This window comes from Neopelma chrysocephalum, unplaced genomic scaffold (genome assembly GCF_003984885.1).
Source record: "Neopelma chrysocephalum unplaced genomic scaffold, ASM398488v2 Primary Assembly neopelma1_42, whole genome shotgun sequence".
Classification (NCBI taxonomy): domain Eukaryota; kingdom Metazoa; phylum Chordata; class Aves; order Passeriformes; family Pipridae; genus Neopelma; species Neopelma chrysocephalum.
Window position 1 is genome coordinate 1648251 of NW_020897700.1, and position 16222 is coordinate 1664472.

The 16222-nt window shown below is 38.7% G+C and overlaps 2 protein-coding genes across 5 annotated transcripts in view; both read right to left on the reverse strand.

Annotated features, from left to right (window-relative positions):
* Nucleotides 1-3152, reverse strand: part of TXK (TXK tyrosine kinase) — an 11845-nt gene extending 8693 nt beyond the window's left edge. Inside the window, 1 exon segment of the mRNA XM_027676852.1 lies at nucleotides 1438-3152. Coding sequence (XP_027532653.1) covers nucleotides 1438-1586 — 149 coding nt within the window. The 5' untranslated portion in view covers nucleotides 1587-3152.
* An 860-nt stretch (nucleotides 3153-4012) lies between these two features.
* The window catches only part of TEC (tec protein tyrosine kinase), a 49654-nt gene continuing 37444 nt past the window's right edge, over nucleotides 4013-16222 (reverse strand). For all 4 annotated transcript variants that reach the window (XM_027676331.1, XM_027676333.1, XM_027676332.1 and 1 more), the window contains 10 exons: nucleotides 14549-14603; nucleotides 14307-14386; nucleotides 13650-13783; nucleotides 12350-12424; nucleotides 11403-11574; nucleotides 11022-11238; nucleotides 10435-10499; nucleotides 9279-9397; nucleotides 8781-8938; nucleotides 4013-5104 (listed from right to left, as the gene is read on the reverse strand). In XM_027676331.1, the coding sequence (XP_027532132.1) occupies nucleotides 5027-5104; nucleotides 8781-8938; nucleotides 9279-9397; nucleotides 10435-10499; nucleotides 11022-11238; nucleotides 11403-11574; nucleotides 12350-12424; nucleotides 13650-13783; nucleotides 14307-14386; nucleotides 14549-14603 (1153 nt within the window). In that variant the 3' untranslated portion in view covers nucleotides 4013-5026. The remainder of the gene's footprint in view (nucleotides 5105-8780; nucleotides 8939-9278; nucleotides 9398-10434; nucleotides 10500-11021; nucleotides 11239-11402; nucleotides 11575-12349; nucleotides 12425-13649; nucleotides 13784-14306; nucleotides 14387-14548; nucleotides 14604-16222) is intronic.

Sequence of the window (16222 nt, forward strand, 5' to 3'; positions counted from 1 at the left end):
TGTAATCTCAGATGAAGTTAAAATCTACAAATAATTCAACAGAGGAACAAAAAATGTAGCACAGTTCATTGCTCATATCTTTTTCTTTTTGGAAATGACTAATTTAGGAGGAAGACACTCATTTATAAAACAGGATCATATTATCTCCCTGGTGACAGGTTAAGCAAATATGAATCCCAACACTAGCCACGACAGCCTATCGAATTACAGTGCCACATATCAGAACTATCAGCATGCTTAGTTTCAAAACAAGAAAAAAAATCATAGCAAGAGAAGCGTGTGGCTCAAGTGAAAATACTAGGAAACTGGTGTTGAAAGTAGCCTGACAAATACTTAGCCTAAAAATTTGCAGCTGAAATTTTGGTAACCAACTTAAAACTCCTGGATATAAATTTATCTGTGCACAACAGAGCAGGTGGGATGCTAGAGGAAGAAGAAAAAGATGGGTCAGCTGTCAGGAACAGCCATTTGCTTAGGAAACTGAAAGCTAGTCCCATAAGAAGAGAGAAGGCATGGTGAAAACACATCCTAGCCTGATACAGTCCCACAACACCCACAGTATGCTTTGGGTTGATAACATTGTCTGTATATGTGGCCAATTCCCACACTTATATACATACTTATATACATACAATCTTCAGTAGTAACTCACTCTAATTGGGAGCTTTGGAGAAGTAGCATCAAAAATAAAAGCAACAAGTTTAGAGATCAATTTTTATAATTTGGATTTTATCATTTTATTATTTCACAGGTTTCTTGGCTTGACTTTTCTTTTCTGAATCACTGTTTCTCTAAGCATTACTAACGTTGAAAGTGCTGTAGTCCATGTCTAAGGCTTGCACTCTTCTAGCATGTTTTGCAAGAAACTCTTGCTCTTGCGGTGAAGCAGCAGGTTAATTGTGTTCAATACTACAAACTCAGCTTCACCCATCAAACCCAGATCTTTGCTGTAACACATGGTGTGCCTCCTGATCTGGTCTGTCAGTTTTCAACAGTACTAGAAAAATCAATAATCTGATAGAAAGCCACTATACAGTTTGCTTCTAAAAACAATTTAAAATACAAGCTTTCAGCTTTTCACGTGTGCAAGCTGAGGCTTTGTTTTTCCTGTGAGTTAAGTCTGTGCTGGAGGAAAGAGAGCTTTAGTTCTACCAAACTTTTTATGCATGTCTATGCAGTTAGTGCTTTTAAGAACTGTATGTGGAAATATCCATCAGTATGTAAAAGTAGTAGTTGCTTTGTTGAATCCATCGTACAATGGATTAATATTTGTGCATTAATTTTGAAAGTCAAGACAAGCAGTCTGAACACAGATCACCTTAGCAGTGCAGAAAACAGGTTCATGTTTTTACGGCAATATTTAAATACTTCAATTGCTAAGTACACTGCTGTTGTACAAAACAAAACTGCAAGATCAAAATATGCAGCCAAGTTTACTTACAGGTAGAAAGAATCATGTCTGGTTATCCGTTTATATTCGAATGAAAATGGAAACCTCTCTTCATGAGCTCTGCCTGTGAAACAGCCCAAGCTGAGCTCTTCGCTCTGATATGAAACATGGTAAACCACAAGTATTGCTTGACCATGCCTACTTACCTTTTATTAAAAAAAAAAAAAGCTCCAGAAGGGGGCCCTAGAAGGAGAAAAAAGTGTCTGCTTTCTAGTAGCAAACATTTTACTGGAAAAAAAAAGTTATTAAACTGTTATCATAGGTTCAAGTATTTCTTTTAAAAAAAGGATAAAAGCCACAATAGATGTAAATAACAGCATTTGGTTCTGTCCAGATGGATTTTTGACACCAACATTTGAAAAAAATCAGTAACAATAAGAAGGGGAGGAAGGACTGAAGTTCCTTAAGAGTGAGCAAGCTCATCCAGAAGAAAGGATGGTACAACATTTCAATCTGCCTTTGAATACATCAGGAGTCAGCAAGACAGCTGCCTCCAAAGGCATTCTGATCCTTTCTAAAATTAGCCACCTAAGGCTATATTCAACTAAAAAAGTGCATTCATTGATAAATTGGGTCCCTCAGATTTCCTGACATCCTAACTAAGTATCAAATCCAAAAGCAGGTAGGCAGAAATTATCCTCAGATACTGTGAAAAAGCAGGTGAAAATATTGGATTCAGAGCACCCACCCCACTGAGAAAACTACTGCCAGAAGTCCACATAGTTAGGGTGTGTTTTATCATACAAAGTAATGATAAATATTTAATTATTTTAAAGAAACAGGCTTAAGGTTCATTGGAAACTATTCATCTTCTGATTTTCCTATGCTTCATTTATGTTTTAAGAGAACATTACTTACTACTGTAAAATTCTTCATGATGTATTGTTGAAAGTGTTGGCAACACCATACTTTGCAGGATCTCCATGGTAAAAGTGGGGTTCAAAGGAGTAGTTAGGGAAAGAAAGATGAGCTTGGCTTACATTAAATGTTCCACATCATTTTTTCTACTACATGTAGAAACCCCTAGATTTTCCCTCTTAACAATACGTCCTGTTAATATTGATTGGGGAATGGTTTGGACTCAAAAATTTGACAGATTGGATTGCATAGTTGGAATAATCTTCTGAGACTTTGTCATTAAGAAAAAAGAGATAGGCATTTAAACCTTTTCTGACAGTCTGTAACTTTTCAATGGAATACTGTGAGAAAAACAAAGCACTTCTTCCAAGAGAGAGGCAGCTTTCTCCTTCTGAATATAAAGGTTTAGGCAAAGCAGTGAAGGGATTTAAGCGTCTCCAAAACTGATTACAGAAAAACTCAAATGCAAAAATGATAGAATGCATTAAGCTAACTATAGTTACCTTTAATAATTTGACTGGAAATAAAGTCCACCGTACTCCTCTCTGACTACTTGCAAAAGAAATTTAAAAGGTTTTGTGCAATATATTTCCTATTATACATGGCACAAGAGTACAAGTAGCAAAAGAAAAAGAAAGTGTAATAGAGCTACTCAGGAGGTAGCTACAGCAAAACTGGAGTGTAAATACTCCTCATATCCACTTGCACAAAGTTAGATTAACTGAAACAGGCTTCAGCAAGGCTGTGGAGACACTGGCTTCTAGCAGAGGGGACATGGCAGGTAACTTCTAAAGAGAGTTCAGGCATTTCTGCACTTAACATTTCACCATGGCCAAATTAATTTAAATATTGTCCTAGTTAGAACAGCTGGGACCAGTTCATCACTGTATGGGAACCCAAAACTGTGTATTCTACAGCCTTCCATACCATTTCCCAGAAACTGGTATCAATAGACTATTTACACCCTCTGCCCAGAGCAGCCTGACTCCTCAGGCTATAAACTAGGTGTTAAGAGGCCTGCGAGATAGGAGGATGTCTCCCTGTTCCTTCACACCCTTTGTGGAACTCCTCGCCCTGAGGAAAGTACTGGGCATTCCTGCCTGAACTGGAGAATATATAATCTTGGAGTCTTGGAACTTTTTTAACCACTCGTGGGATCCAGAGGAAGACTGCAGATCACCGCTCTCATCCAAACTGCAGACCACCACTCTCGACTGGACTGCAACCACCACTTTTCAACCAGACTGCAACCATCACTCTCGACCGGACTGCAATCACCACTCTTGACCAGACTGCAACAGCACTCTCTCCAACAGGTTTTCCCCTCTCCTTTTACTTTGGCCTCAGGGGGTCCAAAGAACACCACTCTGTTCATGCCCCAGGGTGCTGGGTTATAAATTTGGGGTTTGTGGGTTAAAACCAATTGTTTGTCTGTATAATTGTACTTATTGTATTATTTTATTAAATTGTTATTCTGACTTATAATCTCTCTTTTGAGTTGAGTTCATTTCCCCTGCTGGTTTACCTCTAAACCAGCACAAATATATATCCATTCTACCATTTATGTATTTAGTATAGAGTATGTGTACACACAGAAATATATACATACATGGACTATCATAACACTATAATCATGTGAACAATGAGTTCGACTTATGATGTACTGACAGTAAATTGTTTGCTACAAATTAATTGGTCCCAAACAATAGTTAACATTCAGTTTATTTACACACGTGTAGTATGACATTTTTTTGTTATGAACAGAAGGGTTAGATCACTCTATGTACAGATGACAGACAGAAGAGCTCTCCTTAAACACACTTGAGAATTTACTTTGTTTCATTTACAATCCCACATACAGAGTTGTGTATTCAAGTGAGGGTAGGTCAAATTTCAAGACAAACCCCCCACTTTATATAAATAAATGCATTGAATTTATATATTTACATTACATACAGCATATAAATTATTTTATAATTAATCCAAAACTTGGTATTATGGTACACTGACAGCCAGTTGTGCTGAGTCTTGGACTTAGTTTTCATTAGTAACATCAAGACTAACCATGGGAGGTCTCTGCTTGACCAAACAGCTTAGAATGACTTTGGAATATCACGGCTCAGTTCTGAAGCAAGGCTTTTAGAGTGTTACACTAAACTGAAGACTGTGCTGGCAACAACCTCCTATGTGCAAACGAAAGAGGCATGTTTTGTCTTCTTGATGTGCCATAAAACACCCATCAACTGAGAAAAATAATGTTTCTGAAAAATCTCTGGAAAATTTTCAATGTCAGTAAATAGTAATTTATAGATACCTTCCATTTTTAAGCATGCAAATCACTACTAATACTACTGCCTGTGTAAAGAGAAACTCAGAAACATGGACTGTATGTACATGAAACCAACCCACTAAATGCAAGTGAGGCTCCTGACCTTTGGTCACATTGTCTCCCTCCATAAAGAGTTCAACTTGCCAGCTAAGCAATGCTGACTTATCAGAGAAAATATAGAGATTGTTAATATTGCTGAAGACACTGTGCTCATTTCCCAACATCATGTAAAACTCCCCTTTGTGCTTGAGTGGATTAGCTGTTACAGGTTCCCCACATTGTTTAGCGACATCCAGCAGCTTACAGGATCAAGCTCTTTAAAAGAAATTATGTAGCCCCATCTCTGGAAAGTGGCTTTTTTTCTGTGCTTATGCTGCTGTTGTCTTTCTTCAGAAAGCATCTTCCCCCTCTGCAATATCAATGATTGCACGAAGCAACTCTTCAAAAGTTGGGCGTCCCTCTGGTTTCTAAAAATAAAAACAATGCACAGCTGTGATCAGAAATCAATAAAGTTCTGTTGATTTTGATAAAATATTGGTCATGATATCATTCTGTGGCAATGAATTTACCATTTCATTAGATATGAAATGCAAAAATATTTCCTTGTCTGGATTTTGGATCTGTCACCTAATCTCAGTAAGCAACACCTTTTCTTTATGCTTTGAAAAAGCATAAATAGGTCTTTCTGGACTACTCTTCATATAGTTTATTATTTTGCATAGTTCTACACCTTTTTATTTTTCTTCCCCATCCCCACCTTTCCCCAATGAACAGTTCCAATCTTTCTTTATGCAAGTTTTTTATGCTCCTAAGAACTTTGAGTGCCATTCTCTGATGCCTCATTTATATCAATTTTATTTTTAGACCGCCAAAATGAGACCATGTCACAGACTTACACAAAAGTATCTTTCATTTACTCTATTTTCCATACAGTTCCTCAATGTGTTTTATCATCCTGTTTGTTTTGTTTATTTAAATATTGAATCACCATCCCTGGAAGTATTTAAAAGGCATGTAGATGTAGCACTCACGGACATGGTTTAATGGTGGACTTGGCAATGCTGGTTTAATGGTTGGACTTGGTGCTCTTAAATGTCTTTTTCAAGCTGAATGGTTCTATGATTCTAGGATTGTGGTAATACACTTAGGTAATCTCTTCGCTGACTGCAGAAGCAGCTAGACAGACAACACTGGCCATCTGGATGATAAAAGAAGAATAAAATACTAAAGCAAAAATATTATGGTCCTGAGCCAGCCAGAGCTAAGATTAGTGTGTGTGAAAAGAAAGACAAGGTCAAGCTGGAAAGCCGCTTGAGGCATGATTGTTCTTTGTGACCAAAAGCAGTCACGTGCGCATGTGTGGTACGTGTGCTGATAAAGAAACATCTGGCCTGGCTTGATAGCTCGGACCACAATATGTTTGGTTTAGAATTTTATTCTTCTTCTTTCATCGTCCAGCTGGTCGGTGTTGTCTGTCTAGCTGCTCCTGCAGTCAGCAAAGGGATTACTTCAGTGTATTGCCACAGTCCTAGAAGCTGACCTTCCTGACACAGTTAATTTCACATCTCCTGAGTGCCTGGATAGCTTGCACTTTTCCTCCATTTAGTTACATTTAGGTTTGTATCACCTGATGAATTTTAAAGCCTCAGTATTCATTTCAGTCTGCAAACCATTAATAAATTTATTAAATGAGGACTGAGGTACCTACAGTTAGTCATATTTCATAAGAAAGATTGACAGAATCTTGCCATTACTTATGCTCTGTTGGTGATTTGCAAAGATCCTTTCTGTCCCACATAATGACTGCTTAGATTTTAATGTTAATAACCCTTTCTGAAATGAACAAATTTTTAACCAATTTGTTGATGTTCATATAAGCCTGTAAATACATTCAAAGAGCATTACCAATAATAATAATAAAAGCATTAGCAATAAATTATCATTGTTTTCCTGCTAATTTATTATTCCATTTCAAGTTGGTTACCAAGTACAAACTAAATGTAATGCTCTGTAGTTTCCTTGCTCCTTTGAATAGCTTTTTTGAACCACAGACATGTCTGTTATTCCACAACTCTCTAGGGCACTGTTACTTTTAATGTATTTTTTGCTGCATAGCCCAACTGGTTTGTAAGTTTTAGATCTCCACCAGCTGGTATGGTAAGTAATTGCTCTCTATTCCAGCACCACCTTCTCCAAGACAAGTGTCAGAGAGTATGTCATCTTGATTATTTGAAAAGAGCATTTTTTCCACAGTTGACCCTGTGGCAAGGACTAACTGGAAAGAAATCACAGAATGGATAAGGTTGGAAGGGACCACAGTGGGGTCTTATGATCCAACCTCCCTGCTCGAGCAGGGCCATCCTAGAGCACATTGCACAGGATTGTGTCCAGATGGCTCTTGAATATCTCTAGTGAGGGAGACTCTGCAACCTCTCTGGGGAAACTATTCCAGTGCATGGTCACCCACACAGTAAAGTTGTTCTTCCTCATATTCAGGTGGAAGTTCCTGTGCACCAGTTTCTGTTCACTGCCTCTTGCCCTTTTGCTTGGCACCACTGACCAGAGCCTGGCTCCATCCTCTTGGTATCCTCCTTTCAGATACTTATAGACATTGATGAGGTCCCCTCTGATGTCTCTTCTCAAGACTGAACAGTCTCAGCTCCCTCAGCCTTTCCTTTTAAGAGAGATGCACCGGTCTCTTAATCATCTTTGTCACACTCCACTGGACCTGCTCCAGGAGCTCCATGTCTCTCTTGCCCTGAGGAGCCCAGAACTGGACACAGCACTCCAGATGTGGCCTCACCAGGGCTGAGTAGAGGGGTAGGATCATCTCCCTTAACCTGCTGGCAATACCCTTCTGAAAGTAACTCACGATCCCATTGGTCTTCTTGGCTGCAAGGGCCACTGCTGGCTCATGGACAGCTTGTTGTCCACCAGGACACCTAGGTCCTTCTCTGCAGAGCTGCTTTCCAGCAGTCCAGTCCCCAAGCTGTATTCGTGCATGGAGTTATTTTTCCTCAGGTGCATGACCCTGCACTTGCCTTTGTTGAATTAAGTATCTTTCTACACTCTTGGTTTCCTCGATTACTCTCTCAAAAATAGAGACAGCCCATTAAATGCACCTATCTTCTTAGAGCTTTTCTGTTTCAATACTACAAAAGCTGTTCCATTCTAATTTAGTTTCTAAAGTATTAAATTTGAGTTAGCTGCCCCTTTGACTTCTGTGAAAATTGTACAGTCAGTATCCTTCTGGGTTAGGAAAATTAATAGTAGAGTATATTTTTATCTTTCCTTATAAACGTTGGAATTTGTATTTACATTCAACTGCAAGTTAACCTTTACTTCCTACAGAATTCATAATCAGGTAATGAAGCATTCCTTTAAAAATATTTTCAGTCATTCTAACTTGGTTCTGTAATGACTAATAAACTGAGGCAATACAAAATCAGATTCTCCACCTCTGGGCCTTTCTGACCTTATTTTTTCTTGGTAGCACTATTTGTATGCAGATATAATTGCAATCAGAGACCCCTGGTGGCCTAGTGGTTAGCGTGCAGGACTTTCACTGCTGCGACCACGGGTTCTAGTCCCCGGTCTCCTGGCCTGATGGAGGTCGTTAGCCCTGTGAGGCCATCCATCTATGAGAAGGACACTCTAAACAAAACCTACGTCCTGAGGACCTCACTGCCATTGTCCAAGCTTGCTTGGCCCCGGCAGCTGAACCTTAGGATTAAAGGGTGGGCTCAGTTCAGCGCAGGCTGTGTCTCACCTAAAAAATCCATTGCGCAGGCTGGAAAGGTAAAAAGACCTTTCCCCAAATCTTCGTTCGCGAAGATGGGCCATTATTATTATTATTATTAATTGCAATCAGCATAGATTTAGCAATTATTTAATTTTGTTACTAAATGCCTTTGCATACTTAATCTGACAGTTCATTTATTTCATAAAAATGTCTTCAGTGTTTTTTCTTATCACAGTTCTAGTTCATCTGCAAACCAGGAGGAGATCTTTGTCTTATGAATAAACACACGAATAGCTCAGAGAGTTGGATACACTCAGAATGCTGCTTTAGAGAAGATTAACTACTGTTGCTAAATTAACCTTTATTTCAATTCAAAGACAAAAAAATTAAAAAGTATATACCTCCTGCCAGCACATCATCATCATTTCATACACTGGCTTAGAGGCTAGTTTGGGCCGATACAAACGATGTCCTTGGCTAACCATCGTTACCACTTCATAGTTGGAGCTTTTTTCAAAGGGCATTTTTCCTTCTGTAAATACTTCCCACATTAAAACACCTGGAAAAAAATTAAAGAAAATAAGAAAATGACTTTATAAACATATGTGTTTATTTTGAGCCCTGGACTTAGGATTTCTGATAGATAAAAAGTTTGAGATTCATATTCTAGAAACTGTTCACATTTGTCATCACTGAAAATGCCTTATTCTAGTAGCATGGTTTTTAATAAATAACAGTACTAAAGGTGTCAGTGGAACTTTATCCGATCATAAAATCATAGCAAATGGTTTCTCTCAGCTTCTTCTCTGTTGTCTGATTCCTTCCCAATAACCGGAGCTTAACTGCTATAGATAAAATATAAAACTAATGCTTTCTCTCCATGATGAAACATTTCTTACCAAACGACCAGACATCTGACTTGCTGCTGAATCGACTGTAATTAAAAACTTCTGGGGGGCACCATTTCACAGGAAATTTAGCCCCTGAAGAGCTTGTGTATTGGTCATCAAGGACATACCTAAAAAAAAAAAAAAAAAAGGCAGACATATCCTTCAGTCAGCCTCCAAATCTGCAAAAAACCCTGAGATGAGCTCATCTGCTTAGAGCATGGTGCTAATAATACCAAGGTGAGGGGTTCAATCCCCCTAAAGGCCATTCACTTCAGAGCTGGAGTCGATGATCCCTGTCTGAATCCCTTCCAATTCAGAATATTCTGTGGCTCTGTGAAATTATAATTTAGTTTTGGATTGGAATATTAGAAGCTCACATTGCCACCTAATGGCCATGACTGTTAGCATCACACGATAAAAACAGTTTCCCTGGGGCAGTACTAAGGCTTAAGTCAAAACACAGTTCATTTTTCATATTACCTCAGAATCCTTTCTTGTGATTTATTAGCTACACAGGTCTAAGCTGCCTGCAACTTAAACATCTGTATTACGAGAGAAAATGAGGCAAAAGCAGAAATTTCTTGTTCTTTTTTTTCGCCAGTCAGTGTGAGTTCAGATGTCAGGGGACGTGCAAGCTCAGCAGCACAGAGAGGTGGCAAAAGCCAAGAGTATGGTCAAACCATGGTGCTTTAACACCTTTCTTGGAAGAGCTGCCCCACCACTGCCTCACCGACACATCACCCACGCCGGTGCCAACAAGGGCAGGAAATTAGCCTCCCCTCCAGATCTCAACACCTCCCAGCCCTTCAGCTAGCACAATGCAACTCTGAACCATCTACCTCAAGAGGATCTGAAACTCACTGAACAGCCTCTTACTAACATTCATTTACCAAAATACAGATTAACCATTATTTCTGCTGTCTGATAAAAGCTCTAATATGCCTTTTTTAAAATGAGTAAGGAAATCAGCACATGATCACCGAAAAAACAAGCTTTAAAGATATCAAGAAAAAGAAAAAAAACCACCAAAGGCTGTTCCCTAGAGAGGTCAAAAAAATCATTTTTGCAAATAATTTTGCTCAGCCTATGTTGCCTTTGGGCTAAGTACAAGGGTTAGATGAATTTTTCCAAATCCCCATAAATATGTTGGCACACTCAGACATACCTTGTCATTCCAAAATCTGACACTTTGACCACTCCTGAGTCACTCACTAAGCAGTTCCTGGCAGCCTGCAAAGGGAATGGTTAGAGTTGGATGAAAACTTACAGTCTTTTGCAGACAAATTACAACAATCTTTGTCCTCACTGCAAGTTCACAATTTACCGAGTCCAGTGGTGTATTTTCATTATAAAAACTACATGTGCATCTCCTCTTGATAGTACTATTTTGACAACTAGACCATTTTATAAAAAATCACCAGAAAAAAATTTATTACCTCAAGGGATTCATGAGTGGTGAAAATGGCACCAGTACAGAACAGAGGCTATTACATTAGCACAAATAGCTACTAAGTCTTTATAAAAATTTCAGACAGATTTTATTCCATTTTCTTGGGAGAGAAAAATGTCTCATCATTTTCTGTACAGAGCAGTTTCAGAGACTTGCTTAGACCCTAAAGAGCCAACTTCGGCCACTTAGAACTTTCTGCAAGAACAAAAGTAGTTGTTTACAAACAGGCTGTTTCAAAAAGAAATAGTTAAGTTCAAAAATAAAAATTTCAAAGAGGAGTATATTGCTTAATGGGATGTTACCAGGTCTCTGTGGATAAAGCTGTTTCTCTCCAAGTACTCCATTCCCTCACATACATCTTGGCACATAGTGAGCAGGATGTCTTTACTCAAAACTCCCCGTTTTTGTCTCAGGTAATTGAGAAGGCAGCCATGCTCCATGAACTCAGTCACGATGTAAATGGGTCTCTGTTGTGTGCACACACCATACAGCTGAACTAATTTAGGATGTGTTAACTTCCTGAAAAGATTGAGATCATGTCACTATTACTTCCTTCACACAGTGCTAGCTCTCCACTCCACAAAACTGCAAAAATACCACCTACCCCAAGTGTTTTGTTTATAATCAGTATCTGGCATTAGAGACCCAGAACTGGAAATAAAAGTGCCAAGCACACAACTCACATCATTACTTTGGCTTCTTCAATGAAATCCTCTTCATACATTGCCCCTTCCCGTATTGCCTTGATGGCCACTTTATACTGTGCCCTCCATTTCCCAAGGCGCACTACTCCGAACAGACCACTCCCCAGTTCTCTCATGAAAGTCAGTTCCGAGGGATTAATTTCCCATTTTTCTAAAAAAAAAAAACCAAGGAACAGCTAAGGAGCTGGTAGGTGATAAGGAAGAGGAAACTGGATTAGCAGCAAATTAAGGATTTTAGGGAGAACGCTTTAGAATTAACTTGAAAACCAAACACTCCTATACCTCACAAAACAAACAAACTTTTAGGTAGACATCACATTTAAGCAACTTCTGACCAACATAGAAGTCAAAATTCTAATTTTCCCAAGGCCAGCAATTACATTCTGATATTTTCAGTCGATTTCAACAAGCTGCCACCATAGAAAATTGTGCCAATGTGTAGAAGCTGCTCACAATGTGTAGAAGCTGCTCACATCTGATGTGGCACATTTACTGCAAACTTACATTTTAAAAAATTAACCCCTCCACAAAGATCAAAGGTCCAAGACAGAGTCAGAAGTCTGGTGGCTAATGAAGGAAGTAAAGGCACAGCTCTTTAATCAGACAGAACTCAAGGTATCCACAAAAGCATGGAGGAAAATACCGAATTCCCCTGGAGCGCCAGTGACACGCTCTGCCTCTCCTCACTGCTGCCCTTGGCACCACACACCTACAACCAGCTGTGGTGCCTTTGCATACTGATACTCCATGCAAGGGCTCAAAGATACACCTGGACCAGTGTAAGTTAGTACAGCCAATCACAGTACAGAATTGGACCTTTTCAAAATGTTTAGAAAATATTTTAGCATCTTAACATAAAATCATAGAAAATCTTAACATAAAATCATTAGAAAATATATGTATAGATGAACACAACACGCAATCACCATAGCTGAATCCTGCCGTTGTTGGTGCTGTCGTCTTCTTTGGGGTCACTGGGTAACGCAGCCTGGTAACAAGACCTGAGGTTCAATGATAAGACACAGTTTAGTTCTGAAATAGTGCCAGGCAGCAACTCAGCCACTTGTTCACTGCAGACTCCAACACTGATTAACAGCCAGCTTATTGTTATATACAGCTTTGACTATGTTTTCTGTTATTGCATTGTCTTGATTCTATGTGGCTGTGAGAATTACACAAGCCCTCACTACATCTAACTTGTTGCACCTTCTTTACTGGTGAGAGATGGATATGGATATATGCATACATATTTGTGCTTTACAGTTATGCTGGCACCAAAAAAGGCTGAGAACATCTTTCATAAAGCAAATCAGAAAGATTATCTAAAATGCACAATGTTACTTGATCATTTTTCTTTCAGACATATAAATCCCACGTTTCACATAGGGATTTTATATATCGCATGTTGAATTAGCTGAATATTCTCCTAAATATATTTTCAAAACTTGACATGACAAAAGGAATGAAGCAATTAAAAATATGTAGAAAAATAATTTATAGTAAATGAAAAGTGGACTTGTATTTTTGCAGCATATTTTCAAAAAGGTATTTTCCAGAATATCATCAGGAAATGCTGGGCCATCAGAGTTTGATGTAAAGATCTGGAAACCATAGGTCGTGAGGAAAATTTATACACAGACTGGACTTGAAAAAAAATACTGTATCAGTATATGTGCCTTGATTACTAAACTCTTCCATTATACAGTGGGCATACACCAGCATCAGCCATCAGCTATAGATCTGAAATGAAATAGGGATTTCTTGAACAACACGTTACTGTTCTCCCCATCTATTTGCTATATAGGAAGGTTAGATCATTCTAAGTGGCAGCAGCCAGCAGGTAAAAATCAAGTGCCTGGAGAGTATTTTGGGGAAGTACCATCCCTGTCCATATCTGCTGTGGGTTACAGGGAGCTGATAAAGGCACTATATGGGGCTAAGTGAATAATTCCTGACTTGATACAGTATTCTTCTATTACTCTGGGGACAGTAACATATCTATACATTTTATATATATATATATATATATATATATACACACACCCCCCTTTACATAAAACCTTTCAAATGATTGCCTGCATTGAAATAATGTGAAAATGCAGTGTTCCATGACTTCCCTGGAAAAGAAGGATCTATAAAAACCTAAAATTTTTCATTAAAACCCTAAAATGCCTCACTCTCCTTTTCAAATCAACCCTAAGAGACAGAAAAATCCAGTCCATCTACCTGCTGCATTATGTTGATGATACTCAATTATGTCTGGAATGGAGTTAAAGAGATGTTTTTCTGCCAGGTAGTACTGCTTTGGGGATGTTACTGTTTCTTTTATATGATAGTGTCTTACTCCTGATGAACCTTCCCTGGAAAAATAATAACAATAATATAAATTAATAATAATACATTGTCATTGAGCACATTGACTAGGAAAACGAAACTGAAAGGGCCCACAGAGATGCCCAATGTCACACACTTTGAGAACAGCTTGAATGTCAAACATCCCATGCACTGGTGAGTCGCCTTCATCTCAATGCTCAAACCAAGTTGAAGATTAACCCAGAACAGGTTAATTTTCAGCCTGGCAACCTCCCCAGTCCAGCTCACACACCTGACACAAACACGGGCTGGAAGGAGGGAAAAGACCAAATGGGGTGAGAGAGAAAAACTTCCTTCTCTGGGTAGGGGTTTAGGTCTCCTCTGGTTTAAAACAAATGTGGCCTAACTATGGAGTCAAGAATTTCATTTTAATCACCCATCTTTTCTATCACATCAGCCCTTGTTTCTTTATTGAGTTCTTTCCTGGGCTTTCCCCCATCCAATGGATTTAGATACAGATACAAATAGATTCGGGCAAGACAAGGTATGCAGAGCAGAACAGAAACTCACCCTCCAAATTTTGTATAAAGGGAAACTGTATACAGGCCAGGCTGACTGGAGTCTCTCACCACAAAACCACCTTCTTTATCCTGAAACACATGCACATTGACGGTTTTGTAAAACTGCTTTTAAGCTACATGACTTTTTTACTTGTTCTAGGATATGCACTTGCCAAAATAAGCCTCTGCTTTAACAAAAGAAGCTACTTGAAGCAAAATACACAGCTGATACTGCAAGGTTGCTGTGCTCACCTCATTTCTGAGGAGCTGTTCTGCCTTGCTTCTGTTCAGGTTTCGGCTGTACCATCTGCAACACAATGTCAGTAAATAAAACTTCTCCAAGGTGCATGATTTACATAAAAGCTTCTAGCAAAGTATTATGAAGCTACAGATTCAGTAATTTTATGATTAATGAAGATCAAGAATTCAACTTCTGACAATGTGTAAAAATCAGTGTCTATTACACTGTGCAGTTATCCCATAAAAATGCCCTGAAACAAATCCAGAGAGATCCCACAGAAGCCAACAAAACTCAGGTAACTGATACACGTTTTCAGAAAAAACATTTTTTAAACATTCACAGGCTGATGGCAGTAGGTCAAGCCACCTGTGGAGCTGGCTGCTAGACTGCTATGTCATTCAATAACCCCATGGTTGTGGGCTTCCAGGGAGAACCCACCTAGCAAAGAGGAGGCTGAAATTAAGTGTCACAGTTACACATCCCTGAGCTCTGTGCTGGATGGGCAGGTTAAAGCAGCCACAGAAGCACCAACATGTCAGCCAGTCGCAGAGAATATTAAAAAAAGGAAAAACAGGCAGCTCACAAATGGTGTGGTGCAACTGTTTTGAGCTATGCTGTCACAGTGGTAACTGAGCAGGGAAGTGGACAGCAGCCTTTAATCAGATTCTGCCTGTTCCGGAGATAGTGGTTTCTTGCAGTTGGTAGATGACCTGGAGTAATGCTCCCTGGATTGCGCGGTGACTCAGAATTACGGCCCCAAGTTGGTAAAAGCACAAAGTGGTTGGACCAGATAAGGCAGCCCAGTTCCTTCCTTCCCTTTCTGCTAGCCCTGAAGCCCAGCCTAGAGCAGAGCAGAGGTCTTATCAAGAGCCTCTAAGATGAGAAAGCAACAAAGAATTCCCTCTAGTGAAGCTGAGGGCAAAATCCCAGACAAAATTTCACCTTCTGTCAAAACACAGCAGTAGGAGCCATATGTAGCTGAGAGTTCTGGAGCTACTAATGTAGTTTTCTAAACTGGTTTTAATTATTATTTTCTTACAGCTCCATTTTATCTACAAGTTATTAAATATGTCATAAGTTCTCAGGCACAACAGTTTATGCTGTACTGATATTTGAATATCAAGAATAACAGGCTCAGATACTTTGGTGTTAAATTTTATCTAGATGTTCTTAAGTAAGTGTTCCATGATTAAACATCAATTGGGAAAAGCATTTTTTTTAAAAAGCTAGACATCTATAGCTGTTAAGTACATACACAGAGACTTAAAATGCACCATATTATATATTTTCTTGAAAATTTGAGCTGCCTTCCAAAATTGGTTATGTTTACTTTGAATGATTTTCACTGTTTTCTGCTCTACTATCTTACTGCCACAGACTTTGGATAGAGATGTCACTTTAATATTAAAACAACATTCAGCACACTTACAATGGGTGAATTTCCTTTAAAGTTTTCCTTTCTCTACCAGAGAATTAGGAGGGCTTTCTTTGCTTTAACAGTGATAACCTAAGTACTACATGCCTGATGGCCATCTCATTGACTTGATCTTACATTAAAAATCACAACATAATCAATGAGGAGAATCTCAAAAAAATATATGCCTATTTCAATTGTTTAAGTTTAATCTCTAAGTTCTATCATATGTAAACAATTGCTTCCAAAATGTTAAAAATACATTGTCATT